Source organism: Protopterus annectens, chromosome 10.part0, assembly GCF_019279795.1.
Source record: "Protopterus annectens isolate FY-2018-M chromosome 10.part0, PAN1.0, whole genome shotgun sequence".
In the NCBI taxonomy this organism is placed as follows: Eukaryota; Metazoa; Chordata; order Ceratodontiformes; family Protopteridae; genus Protopterus; species Protopterus annectens.
Genome location: NC_056744.1, coordinates 215,201,257 through 215,222,800, shown reverse-complemented (window position 1 = coordinate 215,222,800; position 21,544 = coordinate 215,201,257). Strand labels below are relative to the sequence as shown.

The 21,544-nt window shown below is 40.0% G+C and overlaps 1 protein-coding gene across 1 annotated transcript in view; it reads left to right on the top strand.

The window, feature by feature from the left end:
* Positions 1 to 21,544, top strand: part of LOC122813033 (somatomedin-B and thrombospondin type-1 domain-containing protein-like) — a 716,231-nt gene that overhangs the window by 548,398 nt on the left and 146,289 nt on the right. Inside the window, exon 3 of the mRNA XM_044085142.1 lies at positions 4,583 to 4,673. Coding sequence (XP_043941077.1) covers positions 4,583 to 4,673 — 91 coding nt within the window. The remainder of the gene's footprint in view (positions 1 to 4,582; positions 4,674 to 21,544) is intronic.

Below are 21,544 nucleotides of genomic sequence, written 5' to 3'. Positions count from 1 at the left end.
GCAGAGCCACAGAAGTGATCCCCGGGGTGAATTTCCTATTTCCCATCCGATCATCAAGATTTTTCTTGAAGAGTGCTAATGAGGAGCTCTGTTTGACATAGATAGGTAGTCTGTTCCAGAGTATGGGAAGTCTCTGGGACAGGAATCTATCCCTCCAGCATGTTCTGTTTATTGTGATGACAAGGTTTAGGTCCCTAGAGCGTGTAGCTCGGAAGGATTGGGATTTCCTTAAGTGGAGCATGTCCAACAGCTCTGGGTTTGACATAGCTTTGTATGTTAGGCAGAGATCGCCTCTGAGTAGGCGATATGTGGCGGAGTAAAGCTGGAGTTTTTTGAGACAGTCTGCATAGGGCATCTGTTTGAGGCCAGTAATCCTCTTTGTGAGGTATTTCTGTGGCCTTTCCAGTTGTTGTAGATGTCTTGTGAGGTACATACCAAAAGGGGCGTTGTACTCTATAATGGGTCTAACAAGTGATGAGTAGAGGGGAACAATGACCTCTTTTTTTCTGGATGAGAAACCTTTTGTGATGAGGTGTGCTACATAGAAGGATTTCCTGACCACTGTGGCGATGTGATTATCAAAGGAGAGACTACTGTCCACCTGTGTCCCAAGGTCTCTTATCACACTTTCAGTGTTAAGTAGACTACCGCCTATGTGGTAGTTCATGGGTACAGAGTTTTTACCAAAGGGGATGACAATGCACTTTTTGGCATTGAGCTTGAGGCTATAGCTTTGACACCAGGCATCTGTCTCAGTGAGGCCCTTTTGTAGGATGTCCACATCGTTAGAGTTTCGATTATGGCTCCTAGTTTGCAGTCATCTGTGAACTTAGTTAGCCAAAGACCTTCTGTGTTAGCCTGTACTTCAGAAAAGTAGATACCAAACAGGAGAGAACCCAGGACTGAACCCTGTGATACTCCACTTGTCACTGGTCTGAAGTCTGATTTGGCGTCTGCTACTTTCACAGTGTGGGTTCTGTCAGTAAGCCAGTTGGCAATCCATCTTGTGAAATAGGAATTTATACCTAGTTTAGTGAGTTTATCTATAATTCCAGAGTGGGGGTGGTGCTGAAAGCCTTAGCGAAATCTAAATAGGCTGTGTGAACCACCTTACCCTCGTCTATGGCCTTGGTGACTGCTTCAAAGAAAGAGACATGATCTACCTTTTACAAACTCGGATTGTGTGGGGCCAGAGTTTGGAGATTACCAATGTCTTTGTTTATGAGTTCCATGATGATACGTTCCATGGCCTTGCAGACCAGGCTCGTCAGGCTAATGGGGCGGTAGTTCCGGGGGTCTATCATGGCTCCCCCTTTGTGGAGTGGGATAACCATCGCAGTGCGCCATTCAATGGGCACAAAGCCTGAGGTGAGGCTATGATTGAACATGGTACTTAGGTGGGGGTGCCAGTTCATTCTGTAGTTCATGTAGAACGCAGCCTGGGATGTTGTCAGGTCCCATGGATGCTGTGTTCTTGGCTTTGGAGAATGAGGTTTTTAACCTGTGCAGCTGTGATTACAGGAACTTTGCATTCTTCCAGTATAGAGATGGGCCCTTTAGGGGATGAGAGGTCTGTCAATCGCAAGCATAGAAGCTTTGATTAAAAGGTTTCATGACAATATACAGAGACTTGCATATACTAGAAAGTGTTTTTTTTTTCTTTTTTTGCTCCTCACAGCTGACAGTCAGCTATCACCAGGGCGCTTGTTTGTCCACCAAGTCTACCAGGCACTCCTTACTTATTTTATTTATTTATTTATTTATTTATTTTATTTTACATTTGTTAACCGGGAAATTCCGACTGGACCAGGTCCATTTTCAGCGGAGGCCCGGGGAGAAAAGCTCCAACATCAAGTTATACAAATACAGTACATCCAGCATAATACACAAAACAGGTTACATCATGTATGCTGAGCATAGTAATATAACAAGAATTAATAAAAACACTCCAGGCAAAAGATATAGAACATGGGTAAAAAGACAATGTCAGTCATACTTTGGTAAGAAAAGAAAATATATCAAGTATAGCTGGACTTACTCCAGCCCATGGACACAGCAGTGAGTGAGACTCTTCCACTGGACATCCATTAATTTCTGGGAATGAACATGCAATGGGGATGTGCCGTTATGTTGTCTTCCTGCCATGGCAACATAGCCAGTGCCCTCCACCAGTTTCTCATAGGACCATGCCCCTCTGTGTGTCCTCAGGCTTCACCAGTGATCAAACAAAAGGTGTTCTCAAATGTGCTTATTCTGTTATTCTGTAGACAGAGGGTCTGAAAAACAATTCCAGTGACACTCTAGCTGTGTTCTTTGCCATGTTCTGAACACACTCTAATAAACCCTTTCTTCTTTACATGTAAACTGCTGCTTAACTTAGATTTTTGAAAATAAAGGAAATAACTGTATGGTACATTCAGCATCTGTTTCTGTCACTGATATAAGTTTTCTTTACTCTACGATTACACAGTAAAAGAGTTGCAAATCCCCAGAGACTTAATATGACCACAGTGGAAGGGACAATTGAAAGGCTGCAAGTACCTTGCTATTTTGACTTTTCCTGGTTAACCATTTGAAATGTCAGGACTTGCTAGAGTGAATCCCGAAGTACAGAGACTGAACTGCCATGCAATAAGTCATTGATACCATTTTTTTCGAGGTATGGCAATCTTCAAGTTGGTATGTATAAGTTCACAGGGGTCTCAAAAAAGTTTAAAGGACATGAGCAATTTTCAAAATCCTCTACTCTCATGTGTTTTCTGTCTTTTTTTTTTTTGTCACTCGGCATTTTGAGTGTCAGCGTTTCAATAGGGTGCCCTTTTCCTGGGTAAAAGAAAAGGGGTGAGTACCCTTAAAATTCAATTAGTAAAATAATGCTTAAGCCAGGGAGGCATATTTTTTCACAAAGTATTGTGACATTTCATCCAAATCCAACACATGTACTTACGAAACTAAGTAACACAAAAATGCCAGGAAAAGGAAGAAATGGCTAAATCTTGTTTATATAAATATATATATATATATATATATATATATATATATATATATATATATATACACACACACACACATATATGCATGTGTGTGTGTGTGCAAGTGCGTATGTGCGTGTGCATGTGCGCGTGAGTGTGTGTGTGTGTGTGTGTGTGTGTGTGTGTGTGTGTGTGTGTGTGTGTGTGTGTGTGTGTGCGTGCATGTGTGTGAGTGTGTGCGTGCCTTCTGTGGAAGGTTGGGTGCTGGGCTGGCAACTTGACTCTGTAAAACTCCACTGCCAATCATGAGCGGACAGGTGATCCGCTGTGGCGACCCCTAACCCTGAAAAGCCAAAAGAAGAAGACTTACTGACCATCAAATCTTGTCCAATAATACTCAAGACCTTTTATTCCATTGTGGGGGCCATCACAGCCAGATCCATCAGGAAAAGAGATGTCCAAAGGGACTGTCATCCAGGTAGTCATGAGTGTTGTTTGTGTCCTTGCCAGCATCCCAAAAATGAGGATATGTTTGCATTATGGCTTAACCTTGCCCCTGGTGGTGGTGTGTGTACTGGCATCACTTAAGTAACTACTAATACCTATAATGTGTGCATCAGTGCTGCTTTGCTACAAAGATAAGGGATACTGTCACTGGCTTGGGATGCCACAGCACATCCTGCCCCCATATCGGTACCTGCTTTCTATGTTCTTCGGCATCCATCCTCAGTGCCATTAGAAGAAGAGCCAGCAGTCAAGAGCCACCATACTCTTCCTCCAGCATGAGTCAGCCATGCCGCTCACTTTTCATCCCCCATCCCCTGAACTTCCATTGCTACTTGAACTTGGGTCATCTGTGCTGCAGTCAGGGCTTTATTCCACAATGCCAGATATTAAAACTTATAGATAGTGACCAAATGTGACTACTGTTTGAAGTCTGCACTTTTTTTTCTGTTGTGTTGACTGTCGGCATCATCAGGGCTTTTGTTTTCTCCAACCCACCATTACCACCCAACACCCTATGCCTCATTACCACTGCCAGCCTGAATGTACAGTACTCCCACAGTACTGGGACCACTGACACATGTGCATTTCTGCATGTGCCTATTCCCTAACTACAGTGCCTATACTGGTCAGTGAGTACTCGTCCTAGTCCTTGAACTTACTGGATCACCCAGCATTGATTTGGTGCTTAGTCAGCTCAGTGCTGTGTAGCAGGATGAGAGAGCCCACTGCCACCCACCCAGTCCGCTCCTTTAACCACTAGGTCACTAACTGGTACCAGGTCATCTGGGTCACAAACAGGGGCTTTTTCCCTCAGTATCAGAGTCAGCAAAGACAGCTAAGGCTAATAGCTGAGCTACGGATCCAAAAATTGTGCTGATAGAACCGATCGGTGTCTATTTCCCAAAAGGCAGATATTCACATCACAAAGTCAGCAACATAATAGGTAATGACACACAAGATGCTGAAGTTTCTCATAAATAAGTCTTTAAAAGTGTTTATATGTTAGTTATTAACTAGTAATGTCTGTTTTATTGACTTCCCCAACATCTTTTGACAAAATGTTTTTCTTTTTTTTCATGTGTCACTCTTCTGTCTGATAACAGCGGTAGCCAGGATTTTGCCAAGCACATTCAAAAGGGACTTCAAAGACCCGTGGAGAAGGCCACATGTGGTTATGAAGGAAGAGAAACCAAGGTAAGGAAGTAACTATACACCATGGACCAAGGCCACAGAATTTGTACCTACCATTATGTCACTGTGCAAGTTAACTTTTTGTGCTTTGTAGCCAGCATTGTGTTCTAATTAGTAATTATTTCTGACACTGAGTTACAAATAGTGGTCTGAGGGAAAACATTAGTGTTGGAATCAGTGTCTTCATGCTGTGCTGAAATCTTGACAAGCTGGGTTCAAACCTCAGAATCTCTGAGTAGCTGCGGTTTGCATTCAGATACACAGGACTATTGTAAAATATATCCCAGGACTACCCCTGTACTACTAATGGACATATGCATCTCCTAAATGTTTTATCCCATGCATGGATCCCGTCAAATTACCTATGGTATGATACCAGTTATTCTTATTACGGTTAATATATTATTATCAACCATGGGTTGGGTAAGGCCAATCTATAACCAAATGGGATAGGTTATTTTGAGCACAAAAAGAAAAAAATGGCTTGGCTTAAAATGCCCGCAAAAGGCATCTAACCTAGTACTTACCTATGAACCCATAAACTAACAATGCAGAAAGACATGTAAGGTAAATGTTACAGTAATTGCTTTTACAAATATGGCTAAATTTCTTGAGAATTTTTTTTTTTTTGGGGGGGGGGGGCATATGTAATCCTGTAATCAGTCAGGTCTCATCTAACAATCCTGTCTTGAGGGCTCATACAATGGTAGCTTAATGCTGCTTAAGAGGATATGCATAAGAAGATCAGTGGAATGATGACCATGGAGGCCAACAGCCCGTATGGCACAAAGCTGTACTTTCTGGATTTCACATCATTGGGCAAGGTTCTGAAACTATTGGACAAGGTTCTGGAACTACAGATGATATCATTAACATTTACACTGGCAAAAATGACGTGAGACAAGTGTATACCCCCCACTTTGCATAATGTCCCCACTGGTCAGGTCGGGCCATAAAGCCGTCTGTTTTGAAAAATTAAAATAAAATCCAGGAGCTCAGCTAGCTCTGGAACTTTTTGTAATTATTCTAAGCCAACTTCCTACTATTAAGTTATACCCCGGCAAAATTTCAAGCCCCAAACCCTATTATATATATACAGTTGTTCACATCAGCCTTGTAGAGACTACTGTATCTGTCTAGAGTAAGCACAGGACAAACTCATTTAAAAAAACAAAAAAAAAAAAAACAACAAAAAACAATGCTACCCTGGTGGAACCACAACATCAACAGGGGGCATAACAAAAGAGAGAAATTCATGGCAAAAGTTAAGAAGTGCAACACCCAGCAAGATAAAAACTCTCTTGTCAATCTAAACAAGCAAAGGGGGCTAAACAAGTCTACCAAAGCCAAGTTTGAGATTAAAAATAGGTTCCCAGCCAAGGACAATCATAAGGCATACCTCTGCTGTGTCTGCAAACATAAAGGTAATAACAACAACGTGCTGAGCTAACTCTAAATGGAGCCACCTACACTGAGTCAGAAGGTACAGCAAATCTACTGGCTTGCAAATGTATCCCCCTCTCTGCCCCAGGCACCCTTCAGGAAATAACTTCAACCATAACTCCCCCCACAATCACTACTATCACTAGACAACATGTCCTCAATTCACTTTCCAAGGCCAAGAACACTGCATCAATAGACCCTGATAGTATCCCATAATGCATCTTTAGGAGCACGAAACATAAGACCACTAGAGTCACTGTTTAGCCACAGCCTTCAGACAGGCTTCATGCCAAAGGAATGGAGAACTGCAAATGCCATTCCTCTGCACATGAGCAGGCCATCTATGGACTCAGGTAACTACAGATCCATAAGTCTCATATGCAAAGCCCTGGAAAGTGTTATCATTGAAATGATAAACAATGATACAGGAAACCTTCTAACACTGGATCCAACCCAGTTTGGTTGTTTCAAGGGCAGGTCATGTCTACTCAAGGCTGGTAGACTTCTTCAAGAAGGTCACTAAATCAGTGGACAAGGGCAAAAGAGTACATACTGCATATGCTGACATAGTCAAATCACTTGACACAATACCCCATTCTGTCACTGTAGACAAGCTCACAAAATTAGATCCAACCCCCTATTTCACCCATCAACTAGACAATTGGCTCACAAATAGGACCCAAAATGTTAGGATAGGGGAGTCTATTTCCAAAAAGAGGCCAGTCATTAATGGAGGCTTTCAAGTCTCAGTGCTGGGGCTATGGGCTACTCCTTTTGGCATCTACTTCTCTGAAGTTAAGGCCAATACTTAGAGCCCCTGGATGACCAATTTTGCAAATTATTGCAATCTAGAAGCTGTCACAAATTCCCCCAATGACACAAATACCTTCCAAGAAGTCCTGACGCAGACTAATAACTGGTGCCAGAGCCATGGTCTGGATGTCAATATCAAGAAATGTATAATAGTATAGTTTGGGAACACGGCTACCCCTTGGAATTACCACATTGATAATAGTAGACAGTGAGGTCAGGGATCTGGAAGCATGTATAGACAGTAACCTGGGCTTTCACCATCATGCATATATAGCAGTAAGGAAATCATCGTATATTGCTCAACTTATAAGCAATGTGTATGGCATCTAGTTCCAAGGACATGAGTGTTTCCACTGCACTCAGCCCTTATCAGACCAAACATTGAGTACAACAGGCCTATATCGAAATTGTTCATTAGAAACTTGCCATGGAAATCATGGGGTGTTCCCTAAGACTGGAAGATGAGATATTAAACATAAAATGCTCAACACATTGATTCTGAAAATCTCAAACAGAATGGACATCACTTTGCAAAACAAAGAATCTGGGCAGACAAAGCTGTCTCCGTCATGTGTTTTGGGGAGATAAATGGCTAGATTAGTCCTTTTTGTGGAGGATAAACATACAGGGTTCCTATCACGTTGTCGAACTTTTAAAAGTTCAAACGTCATATGGTCAACACTATATGATCGAACTTTTAAAAGTTTCAACGTTTCAACATAGATCCCTGTACAGTGCAGCAATGGAAGTTTTCCACTGTCTGCACTGTAGTGCGATCTCGGAGTTGGTATATTTAAAGAGCATGGGGGGTGAAGGGGGATTGCCCCCCTGCTTAAGATTTAAGGTAGGTTTCTTCTGCTTTTTTTTTTATTTGATTTTCGAACTTTTAAGAATTCAGACATATGGTCTCGGCCATATGGTATTCGAACTTTTAACAGTTCAATTATCTGATATAGACCCAAACATACAACCAGGTTTTTTGCTTGCACAATGGCTCTGTGTTTTAACCATCCACACCCTCCATCCCTGTATGACCCCAATACATGCACAACCAATACCATTTACATGTAGTGTGTATCTGATATGTCCACTATGTATCTGACATGTCCATGTTTTGTATGTTGGTAAGTCTAAGCTTCTATAGCATGTGTACCATAGGAATTTAATGGAAGCCATGAAGCAGTAAGGTACATGATCACTGGCCAAAAGTATCCTCATTTCCCTCAGATACTTTAAAATCATAACATGTGCATTCAAGAGTTTTCTTCTGCACTTAGAAAATGTCTCAAAGTATATTTTAAAGGGTAGAAATAGAATTGATATTCTAGAAATGTATATATAAAAGCTTTATACATGATCATGCAATAGGGAGAGGCCAAGCAAAAGCAGGTAAAACCACTGATGACATTGGCAGGAATATGGTTTTAATGCAGAAAATAGAGGGTAAATGTAACGAGACACCGTCATACAAAATGAATGGGTGGTGGTCAAATGCTGTAATGTTTAGTGGTGGAACTTCTTATTTGTTTTTGTTATTGATAATACAAGAGGCATAGAAAATATAATTAACCCTTTTGTGGATAACATGAAAGCTGAAATAACAAGAGGATGGAGAAAGTAGTCTTACAAGTCGATTTGCAAAGGTTATCAACATGGGATAACAGATGGCAACTGAAGCTCATTGCTGAAACATGTAATATACTGCAGTAATATTGAGATTGTTTGCAAGTTTTGGTGTGCGTGTGTGTGTGTGTGGGGGGCTGCAACTTAAAGCTATAGTGCAGAAAAAGGGCGTCAAAGTCATAACTCTGAGAATGAATCAACAGAGCAGTGCGGGAAGGTGGTGATTAAAACTCATACCTTCTTGGGATGCTTATTCAGGGGTTTAGACTCCAAAGATGAGGAGGTAACAATATTACTTCATTATACTATGCATTAATGAGGCTTCAGTTGGAATACCAATTTTGGAGACAATTTAGGGATACGAATAACAGGATAATGGAGGCAATGCAGAGGAACATCACTAGGCTGATAAAAGGGACAAAAGGAATAATATATGAACCAAGGGCTGGAAAAATTGAGGCAGTTTACCTTTCATACAAGGAAAATGAGGTATATGCTTTGCATTCATAAAATCATTAGCTGCAATTGTGACAAAACTGTGTTAAGAGGAAAGGATGGTGGAGGAAAACATGTTTTTTTTTTAACTGAGAATCTAGTTTTAATTTAGACACGAGGAAAAATGCTTTCACTGTAATGGTGGTTGATAAATAGAATGAAGTACCTTAGTGGATACAAACTTCTGAATCATTTAAAAAGGCATGGGATAGATGGAGACAGGGAAAGGGCGAAACATGAAGCATGCGACAGCTGCATTTATTACCTACAAAAATGGGGATGCATGACATGAATTTCACTTTTTTTCTTCTGACTTCTCTAATGAGGTATGCATGAAGCACTCATCCAGTGAAACTGTCTTAATCTCTCCCATGTTATGAAGTCTTCTGCTTTTTTTTAAATTATTACCCATAAGAATCACAGTGAATTTTTTAATTCTTACAGGTGCACCTCATGACAGAATAAGTGCAACTGCTTTTAGTTTGGCAGTGATGACACATTATTTCAAAGTTAATTACACAATTTAAAATGAACCTCCAGGTTTTTGTGATAACCAGGCCAAAACCTGATTGTGCCACATGAATACCACAATATAAATGCATGACACTATCAGGGGGTCCCATTTACATACCATAAGTGGAAGGAGCATGATGAGTGTGCTTTCTTAAGAGCCTCAGTCCTAGAAACACTCATGCATGGAGCATGTCTTCATTCTGAAGAAGTCTCCCATGAGTCCTATACCAGCCGGATCAGTGAAGGAAACTGACCGGCAGAGTGCCTGAAATGCACTGTTACTATGACGCAGAGACTAGAATTCCATTTACATACCAGGCAATGTCAGAATAGGGTATGCTCTTTCTCTGGGGTCCCTAAACCCAAAGGGAAAGCTATTAGAATCCTCAAGTAACATTTAAACAAGAAGTGGGCTGTAAGAGACATTCTTACAGTATATCCATAGCACTAGGGCTGCATGGATAAAAAAAGAAGCAAAAAAACAATGCATCCTTTAGAATTTTGGGTTTTGATATATGATTCTATGCCATTCTATCAGAAAATAAGCTGCAGGCACTTGGCTTTGCCTTGTCTTTTTTCATATGGTCATACCTTGTTTAGAAAGGAGCTTGGCACACAAGTGTCAGCCCCAAGGGAAGCAGAACAGCTGGTAGACTGCTCTCCTCTTCTTACTCCATGGCTACGACCTCATTTGGTACAAGTGACTTACCGAGGAGGAGGAGTTTATTACCTTACTGTAACAGAGCTGCATTTACCCACACTTAACCTGTTACTAAATAAGGTAGTATGGAGAGGGCATATAATGAAAATAAAGATGTTCTTATCTGTTCCTGTTAATATTTGTAGTGTTAATAAAATATGACTAAACAATCCAAAGATTTCTTCACAGAGAAAAATGAGGAAAAACCTTCCATAGTACAAATCAAGGGGCACTTTTTACAGTAGCTACCCCAAGCAGTATAAGCAAGATATGTGTGGGTGGTGGGAGAAGACTGAGTTATGTAGAGGACTCTATGCCTCTCAACCTCGTAGCTCAAGAAATCTGATCAAAGCCTAAAATAATGGGGGACAAAGGCCTAAAAACAGGGACAGATTTTAAATATTGCTCTTATAAACCTAGAAAGTTGCTAGAATAACAGGATATGAAGTCTGAACCTGAAACATATATCATTATTTAGTGACTTCAATCCCCAGTGATATGCCAGAAAACCACAAATTTTATGAGAAGCAGGACAAAAATGTTGTTGTTGTTGTTGTGTCTTTCGGCTTTTCCCGGTTAGGGGTCGCCACAGTGGAACTCTGGTCCGCTAATGATTGGCAGTAGATTTTTACGTGCCAAGTTGCCGGCCCTGACGCACAACCTTCAACAAAGGTATGTCCATTCACGCATGTCTCCACACAGAAGATGCTCTAGTTGAGACTCTAACAGGACAACGTCTTACTGTGAGACGACAATGCTACCTCAGCACCACCACCGCAGTTAGAAGCAGGACAAAAATATGAGGCAAAAATCTGGATTGTTGAGAGGTATGGAGGGAGCTCACATGAACATTGAAGAGAATACAAGTTCCATCCAGAGACTTAAGATCAAATCTCGTACTTGAAAGGTACCATCACTAACTACTTCTTCATTTTGCCATTGTATACTAATTATTTCATCCTAAAGAAGGCAAGTAATAAAAAAGTGCCTTGAAAAGTCACTCTTGGGGTGTTGGCTCACCCAAAATATTTTGCTTTTCTTTTTACTGAAGTAGAAATCATTTGATAGCATTTACTGCGGGCCTGTCGCCTTGTTTTCCATTTCACTGAGTTTTCTTAGATAATCTTTTTTTTAATGACCCTGCTTAAAATTCCTGCCTCTTCACTTGTGTTGAGCGGAGGCAGGAGCTAATCATGAAGCAGGGCCTTTGGGGAAAAGGCAGATGAAAGGATTTTATGTGATGGCTAATCTATTCACCCCCCCCCCCTCAGGAATACTTCTGAAACTTCCTTCGGCTGGTTTACTGAGAAACTCCTGTCCTTGCCAAGACTGAGGCATGCCCATTACATGCTGGTAACATTACAAAGCTTTCAAACTGGACTGTAGCACATATTTTAGATTACTCCGCTGTACATCTGATAGCCAGCTGCTACTTTCTTCAGCTGTTCTGCAGGCAGTGTCAATACAGATGGTTCAGGAGGAATTCTAAATGGCAGCTTAAACATTGCTGAAAATACCTTTTTCCCCACTTTTTACTCGTATTAAAAGACTCATTGAAACCTTTGACTTACCAAAAGGTGCTATAACGAAGCATTTTTTCACCAAAGTGTTAGTTTGTTGTTTTTTGGTTCTTAAGTGATAGGCTGACAGCACACTCATTTTATGTGAATTTGTATTTGTGTCAGTATGTTTTATTGTATATTGTATTTATTTATTTATATATGCATCTGTTTATTGTTTATTTATCCTTTGTTGACCAAGTCAGTAATGGTTAAGGTGTTTACCTTACAGATAAAGTGGAGGATTTGATTCTCACATGGGGTAACTAGCTAGGCTTAAAATGGCCTTCAAGGGTAGTTAGCCTAGTACTAATCTATGAACTGAGCTAGTGGCCTCTTTTCAGGGGAGACCTGAGGTAGCATTTATACTACTGGAGGAAATTTAGCCAGGGAATCGGAGAACTTCCTCTACTTTTGTAATAAGTGCCATGAGATCTTTTACAACAACCTAAGCTACCACCAACTCAAGCAGATGGGGCCTTGGTTTAACATCAACTCTGAAAGATGACACACTCAGAAGTGTAACACTTCCCTCATGCTGCACTGAAGTGTCAACAATCCAATCACCTGGAGTGGGAATAGAACCCACATCCTTCTGGTTTTCCATCACCAAAAGCGAGTGTGCAACCTGTTTTGTCACTGTCAAGGCTATTTATTATTTGTAAAAAGTATACATTTCTATAGGAACATTTTGTAACTTTACTGCAGTTTGATAGATACTTTGTTTTTCTACCCTTCTAAAATATTTTTTTATCTCATTCATAACTCAGTACAATATTATGTTATTCTTATAATATAAAGGAATATAAGGAGACAGATTGACAAGTAACTTCAGTTTTTTTTTTTTTTTTTTTTTTTTTTTGCTTTGCAGCCGAAATGTTAGAGAGAGAGTGCAATAGTTTACACTTGATAGTGGCAGTATGCTACAGTTTTTCTCATTTTAGCTACACAGTAAGGAAGCAAATTATACAACGTATCTAAGTATTAACACATCTTTCTTCCAAAAGTTAACATGTATATGCATCAATACACAGACAAAAGCCAGATTCATAAATGTTACCACAAAATGTAATTTTTGAGTGCACTTTGTGTACACTTTATGAATTCAGGAACAGTCTTCCAACAATCCTTCTGCTGCCTATTCACTTGCATTAAGTGTACACATAGTGTACACTCTGTGGTAACCTTTATGAATCTGGCCTATAGTTCATGCATAGTTGTTGTTATGTAGTCCAATAATACAGCAAACCCAATGTTGTCAAACATTACATGATTTATTTTTATTTGACTTTATTAACCATGTAAGTTAACTGGCTGTCAGTCTTAGTCCATTTTAGCGCTGATCTGGACAACAAGTCCAAGAGTAAATACAAACGATATAAATAATTTGGAGTAGCTAATTAACTGCCATGTTTTTAGAAAGTGGTAGTAACCTTTGGTACCTGGAGAAAGCCTGCAGAGATCCAGAGAAATATGCAAACGACATACAATGAGTGAGTACAGATCAGAAGTGAGCCTTGGAGCTATGAGGCAGAGCTCTTAAACACCAAGCCATTGTGCTGCCCAACAAGTCAGCTGCACAGTTTAAAACAGTCATTGTTCAATGAAAGACATGTTTATAATGCCAATTTTCATCTTATAGGTTCATAGGTAGGTACTAGGCTATCGGCCCAAGGGCCTATGAAAGCCTAGCCAACAAGGTTCCCTGGCTTACGCCACCCAAGAAAGTTATTTTCCTGTGCCATTGATGAGCAGAGACACAGAAGTGATCCCCGGGGTGTATTTCCTATTTCCCATCCACTCATCAAGATTTTTCTTGAAGAGTGCTAATGAAGAACTTTGCTTGACATAGATGGGTAGCCTGTTGCAGAGTATGGGAAGTCTCTGGGATAGGAATCTATCCCTCCAGCATGTCCTGTTTATTGTGGTGACAAGGTTTAGGTCCCTAGAGCGTGTAGCTCGGAGGGATTGGGATTTCTTTAGGTGTAGCATGTCCAACAGCTCTGGGTTTGACATAGCTTTATATGTTAGGCAGAGATCACCTCTGAGTAGGCAATATGCTACGGGGTAAAGCTGGAGTTTTTTGAGGTGGTCAGTGTAGGGCATTTGTTTGAGTCTAGTAATCCTCTTTGTGAGGTACTTCTGTGGCCTTTCCAGCTGCTGCAGATGTCATGTGAGGTACATTCCAAAAGGGGCATTGTACTCTATAATGGGTCTAATGAGTGATGAGTAGAGGGTAACGATGACCTCTTTTTTCCTGGATGAGAACCCTTTTATGATGAGGTGTGCCATGTAGAAGGACTTCCTGACTACTGTGGCGATGTGACTATCAAAAGAGAGACTACTGTCCACCTGGGTCCCAAGGTCTCTTATCACGCATTCGGTGTTAAGTAGATTGCTGCCTATGTGGTAGTTCATGGGTACAGAGTTTTTACCAAAGGGGATGACACTGCACGTTTTGGCATTGAGCTTGAGGCCATGGCTCTGACACCAAGCATCTGTCTCAGAGAGGCCCTTCTGTAGGATGTTCATATCATTTGGGGACTTGACTATGGCTCCTAGTTTGCAGTCATCTGAGAACTTCGTTAGCCAGAGGCCTTTTGTGTTAGCCTGTACTTCAGAGAAGTAGATACCAAACAGGAGCGGCTGCACTTACTTATGTAACAAACTCCTTCAATTTCTTGGAAAAAATGGATATCCTCTACATGAAAGCATGATATTCTACATATATCACTTGCAATTGCCATCATTAGTTTTCTTTTTTAGGTCACTGTGCTATCCCCAACCCCAACCTCCCACCCCCAACCAGCTCCTGGTGATCTTTTCAGGTGCTCTGAATAACATATGTGGAACTCCATCTAGCTTACAACAGTAGGTGGCAGATGTACATAGGGTAACTCAGCCTTAATGCTGTTATCTTCTATCTGGAATTTTAGAATGCCCTTGCAAAAGTTCATGTCCCCTTGAGGAAAGAAAGAGGTCATCACCCACTGTTGATAGATGCCTAAGCCCACTGTCTCTCTTGAATAAGCTGTGATTATTGATCCTTCTCAGGATCTGCCCTTGGATGTACATCATGTCTAGGGTACAACATGAGTCATCCAGCCTTCTTTGGGTATAACACTGGTCATCCTTCTTTCTTTGGGTATAACACTGGTCATCCATCTTTTTTTGGATACTGAATTATTTAAATGTCCTTCTCTGGGAATGGAATTGTTCATCTGCCCTTCTATGAACATACATCTGGTCATCCAGCCTTCTCTGCATAATGAATTGGTCATTCATCCTTGTTGGGATCTGCCCTTCACCAGCCATCATGACTAGGATAAGTTGTGGTCTTTCATTTTCTGTTGACATGACACTGTTATCACTCCTCCTCTGGCTATGGCACTGGTCACCCAACCTTCTGTGGGGTATGAAATTGGCTACCGACCCTTCTTTGCATATGGCATTGGTCATTCATACTTCTCTGGGTATGAAACTGGTTATCAATCTACCTCTTGTAGAACTCTGATATTCATCCTTTAATGGGTATAATATTAATTGCTCACTATTCTCTGGATTTGATATAGCACTGGTCACCCATCCCTTTCTGGGCATAACACTGCTATCCATTCTTCTTTGGACATGGTACTGATCATCCATACTTCTCTGGATATGGCTCTTATCATTCTTCCTTCTATGGAACAACAATGGTCATCCCTCCTTCTCTGGGTATGACAATAGTTATCCATTCTACTTCCTCCTTTTCTGGATATCGGCCTGGAACAGTATCTCTTTTGGTGCCTATACCTGGTCAACTAGTGCTTTGTGAAATGGGAACTGTCTTGCAATTAACCGTAGTACTTCAGATAGCTGGGTACTCCAGATTCAGTCTGCGACATCAACTGTATGTATTAAAGATCCTAAGTGTGACACAACTAGACCTGGTTGCCATTTATCAGGCTTGCAGTTACATCATAGTAAATGATTTCAATAGTGGAACTTTTGTTTGGTCTGTCTTCTTATTCGGGAATCACATCTGCATCATCACAACTCAGCTTATTAAAGCCTTATTGTGCACATATTTGGTGATCTGTGGCTTTATTAGATCTAGCTAGGACATCAAGTTAAGATTTGGGAACAACAATGCTGGTGGTGTGATGCTGGTTGCATGTAATACATTTCAGTAAATAAAGAAGAAATTATCGATTTTAGACTGCAGAGGCTTCTGATTAAGATGCATTTATCTTTAAGAGTTTGTGCTAACCTTTCTCTTAACCTTTTATATCCAATGAGAAGCAAATGTGAACTGTTTAATGTGATGTTGTTTTGTAAGTTATCCATTCTTTAAACACAAATTCTGGAATATTATGTCTGCAAGTCTATTCAAGCAAACTTTTTTCGTGCAAATATCATTTATCTATAGCACTATAGTCTTCCTCAGAAGCAACCACTGGCCTTTTAGTGCAAACATCAGCAACAATAATACGTACATATTGTCACAAAAGGAGGGACCCTTCAAAGTAGTAAGGAAGGTCAGTGATGTTATCTACATGGTAGAACTGCTAGCCAGGAGGCAGGGGCACAAACTGTACCATGTTAACATGATGAAACCTTACCATGATAGGGAGGCCATTATGCTGAGTATTTTCAGTACAAGGCAGGAGGAGTCTGAGGAAATTCTGTGGCTACAGGGAGCCAGCCAGACAAATCCCAAATTACTATGGTGAAGCCTAGGACTGCAGGCATATGAAAGGATAGTGCAGCTCTGTACTGAGTCAGCAATGTCAAGGCAGCTGGAATATCAAGACAGGGAATGGGGTAAGGTATTCCCAGACAGGCAACCCTCTCAAGCAATGCTTCTCAAGGGTCACTTGAAAAACTTAAGTTCTTTTTTTTTTTTTTTTGGGAGGGGATGTCACAAAAGGAAATATTGTCAGCCTTGCTATCTGAAATTTTGTAAATAATTATATGTCATTTGTGAATATTAATATGATTTATATAAAAATGTAACAAAAGGAGATACTGCCAGCCCAGCTATGTGGAATTTTGTAAGAGGTTGTGTGTCATTTGTGAATAGCAACATGATTCATATGCCTGTGTGCTGAAGAAATATTTTTATGCACTGTTGTAACACTTTATATATATATATATATATATATATATATATATATATATATATATATATATATATATATAGATATATATTTTAACAGGGGAGACTGAAACACAGGAGATTAACTTGCAAAACTTCAGAAGAATGGTTGAGGTCAAATTACTTTATAGCTGGGCCGTAAACAAAAGGATGTTATCTTTCAGTTTCAGTCAACAGGAGACAGGGTGTCTGTACTGGGGGACTCTCTGTAAAAAGTAATGTCTTTCGGCTTTTCCCAGTTAAGGGTCGCCACAGTGGAACGCTGGTCTGCCTATGATTGTCAGTATATTTTTACGGTGCCGAGGTGCCAGCCCGACGCCCAACCTTCAAAGAAGGTACACCCATTCACGCACGCACCTACCTGCATATCTTTAAACATCACTCGACTGCAGGGAGGACATGCAGACTCCACACAGAAGGCACTCCAGCCGAGAATTGAACCGGAGAACCTCTTGCTGTGAGGTGACAACGCTAACTGTTGCACCACCGCAACTCTCTGTGTTGCTTTGAAAGAGAGATAATTACTAGGCTTGAGATGTAGACGTGTTTTATTGTTTTAGGACTTCCAGGATCTGCAAGCATCTGAGAAAAAGCCTTTATTTATGTATTTTCACAGGTAGATACTAAATACTACCTCAATGATTGTTTTTGAACCTGGGAACTGAAGTCAGAGGACAAGAAGTGATGTCATGCTGCAAGTATCCCAGCAGCAATATTCGAGATATTTACTTAAGAACTCTCTGAGAGAGAGAGAGAGAGAGAGAGAGAGTGCATTTTGTATTTTGTCTTTGACCTGGTAGCATCAGCTGGGAAAACCCACTCATCACATCTGTCTTGCCTGGCTCTGTAAGTAAGTTAACTAGGGTACAGTAATTGCTTTCAGATTCAGTAAGGAATATAGTAAATATTAGTTTATATGTTTTCTGTATTTATTTGAGACTGTCCAACAATGTTGTTTTAAATATTTTCTGTGATTTTGAACTCTGAAGTTATTGTGATGATTTACTGAATATTTTCTTGTTCTTTTATTATTTATTATTAAATATATTTAAACCTATCTTTGTTGCTGATAATTGTGAGACTTAGAGTACTTGCATATCTATTTGGTGACACTGTGTAGGCCACTCCTAATAGCCTTGCTCTTGGTCACACTTACCATTTGGATTAATAGTAACATTACACAGTATGATTGGACACCCTTTGCTATGGTCTTTAAAGTAGCTGATAAGTAGTGGCTACTGGTGGTGAAAATTACCTGATAGTCTGGGCAGAAGGGGGCATAGCTAGTAAACCTGTGCCAGTCTTTCCCAGGTGTGTGTGTGTATGTGTGTGTAACTCAAACCTCAAAGTGTGTGTTTGTCAGCTACTTGGGTAGGGCCATGAAGCACTGGTTGGACAGAGATGGTGCTAGAGGTCTTGGTTTGGCAACTCAGCTGAGATCTCAATCCTATAGATGTGCCAGTGGGGAGTTTTATTGGGGATCTAGAGAAAGAGGGAAAAACAGCCCCAGGCTGACTGTGGCCTCTGTGTGCTCTTAAGGGAAATTGCACTTTACTGTGTGTGTGTACTTGTCATCTTACCAGTGTGTATGTCCCCCACTGTTGCCAGTGGTGAGGACTGAGGCCCCTTGATTACTGGGCCAGTGCTGGGGCATCATACACACATACAACATTTTATTTATTCATTTGTTTGCTTATTTATTTATTTGTTGACATTTGATTATCAGGAAAAGTCTGACTGGGTAGGATCCCATTTTCAGAGGAGGCCCAGGGAGAAAATCTCCAAAGTGTTACAAAATATTTTAAGAACAGTAATTTTACAATCTTTAAAAATAATACAAAAAAAAACAACTACAGTTTAAATAACTATACAAAATTAGATATAATATGAAAACAATGGTTAAGAATAGATACAAGTTATATGACAGTGATTTAATATTTAGAAAAAAATGTAGCCAGTTTATAGAGAAAGTTAAATTAGTATAATACAAACAGAAATTGCAATATGAAGTCAGTGAAAAGCAGACTTATGGTATATTTAGAGAGAAAGCCTGGGGACATAAATTGATAGAAGTATGGAAGTGAGTGAAGAAACATGACTAATGTTTTGAACAGGTATTTGTTCACATTAAGGGATGTTGTTTATCCTGGTGCTGAACAAGACAGAGACAGCTTTTGGCTAGGAAGTCTTTCAGACTGGTTTTGATGGATTGGGAGGGATGGTATTGACCTGAAAAATACAGGTAAGGAGTTCCAGGCCTTAGTAACATGGTATGAGTACAGATAATGACCAGCAGATTTGATAGGTTTGTGGACAGACAGGAGTTTTTCGTCATTCAATTGCAATAACCAACTGGAAACAGTTTTGTAGAATATCATTTAATGCTGGACAGGCAGATGTATTCTGTATAATTTTATAGGTGGTTACAAGCTGTGTATGTGTTAATTGATGGGGTGGTTCTAACCAATGTAGTCTTTTTTTAGTGTTATACAGTGGTGGGTTCTGAAAGGGGGTATTTGCTGCAAATTTAGAAACTTTGTTATTGCATTGTTCAAGTTTTGATGTTTGTGATGTCTGTAAGTAGGTGAGGATGAGAGTGTCATAAGGAAGTGTGGGGAGGAGATAAGTAATGGTAAGTGTAGTTTTAATTGCATTGGTGAGAAAGTTTTTGGATCTGTAAAGCATCCCTAGTATTTGAAGATTTTTCGTATGCAATTTTGTATATGCAGGTCAAATTTAAAATTATAATCTGTTATCATTCCTAATAATTTGCTATGAAAAGTGACTTCAGTGGTTGTATTATCAAGAGAATGGACTTTAAATTTTGTCTTTTTCATGAGAAAGGGATTTGGGGAAAAAGTAGTAGTTTATTTTTTCAAGGATTGAATATGAGTTGTGAATTGCAAAGCCATGTTTCAATGGCTGTTAAAACTTCTTGAGTAACTTTTTGGAGGTGTGCGATGGCAGGTGTGCAAATGAATGTGTAGTTATCTGCTTACTGTATTAGGGAGGCCTGTTGTGTGGATGTGTGGAGGGTGTTGATGAGAATGTTAAAGAGGAGGGGGACAAGGATTGAGCCTTGTGGTACAGCGGTGGTGAATGGGAGGTATGGAGAGAGGGTAGAATGCCATTTTACAGACTGATACCTACTGGACAGGTAGCATTAGATCCATGGAAGGGTGGGATGACAGAGATCTAATGAGAACATTTGAAGTAGAAGTTTGCTGTGACAAACTGTGTCAAAGGCTTTAGACAAGTCTAGACATAAGGAAGAGATTAGTTTACCATTATCTCTAACTTTATCGACAGTATCTGTATATGTTGGAAGTGCAGTGCTAGTACTATGGGAAGGATGGAAGCCATGGTGTGTGGGGGATAGGAGTTATTCCTGCAAGAGGTAGTATAGCAATTGTATTTGAATACATTTCTCAAGTAATTTGGAGAGGGGGTACAAGATTGTTATTGGTCTAAAGTTAGTAATGTCTGTTTAATTTCTTTGTTTGTGCAGAGGGATAATGTCTGACTTTTTCCAGAGAAAGACAATGTGGATTCCTGGATTGACCTATTTATAAGGATTCAGACAGGATAGGCAATGCTATCAGCTGCTATTTTAAGGTACTCACTTGGAAGGTCATCAGCTGAAGTACAGCATGGCTTGAGTTTGTCTGAGTAGTTTTGTATAGGATGTGGGCACAGGTTTGAAGGTGAAAGTGGATGTGGTGATACCTGGCTGTTGGGCAGGTCTAACATTAGATATTGGGGAGTCCTTGGTTAGAGATGCTATACTAGCTCTGAAATAAGAGTGGAATTGTATTGTGGTTTTGAGTGATGAGTTACTGGGAGAGGAGTTAAGGTTGGGGTTGAATTTTTTGGCTGGGATGCAAGATTTCTTTAATGGTTGTCCAGAATTTTTAAGGTTGTGTTTACTATTATTTTGAAAGTTATTGTAGTCTAGTTTTTTGTCTTCATTTATTTGCTTTTTGTATGATTGCAAAGCATTCTGTAGTTTTCAAAATATTGTGGTGCTTTATATTTTTGCCAGTCTTTCAGTTCTTTTTCTCTATCCTGCATTAGCATTCTAGTCTTTTTGCTTAGCCAAATCCCATTATTTATTTTTAGTTTTTTTTTTCTTCTAGGAGGTGCAAGGCTATGTAGAATTGTCAGGAAAGTTGTACTGAATTAATTTACAGCATAATCTGAGGGTAGGATTTTTATGAAGTTCCAGTTAATAGATACCAGGGTAGTAATGAACATTTCTGTGTTAAAATTGGAGAGGTTGCATGTTGTTTTATAAACATGCTTTTTAAATGGATGTGTGAGATGTCTGGTTGTATAGACTGAGGGATGATCATTGAGACAGTCAGACAATGTACCTGCTGTGATGCATTTGCTAGGGTCTGATACTAGGCTCCAGTCTGATAGGAAATTGAATGTCTTGCTATAATGTGTGGGTGTTAATTAGTTGTGAACTAAAGCATGAACAATCCTACAGTCAGCAGGAATACAGCGACTGCCCTTTCCAAGGGTGCAGTGATGGTTGTGCAGCTTGGTTCAGTCCGTTACTCCATATGTGGCATAATATGGTTGTAAC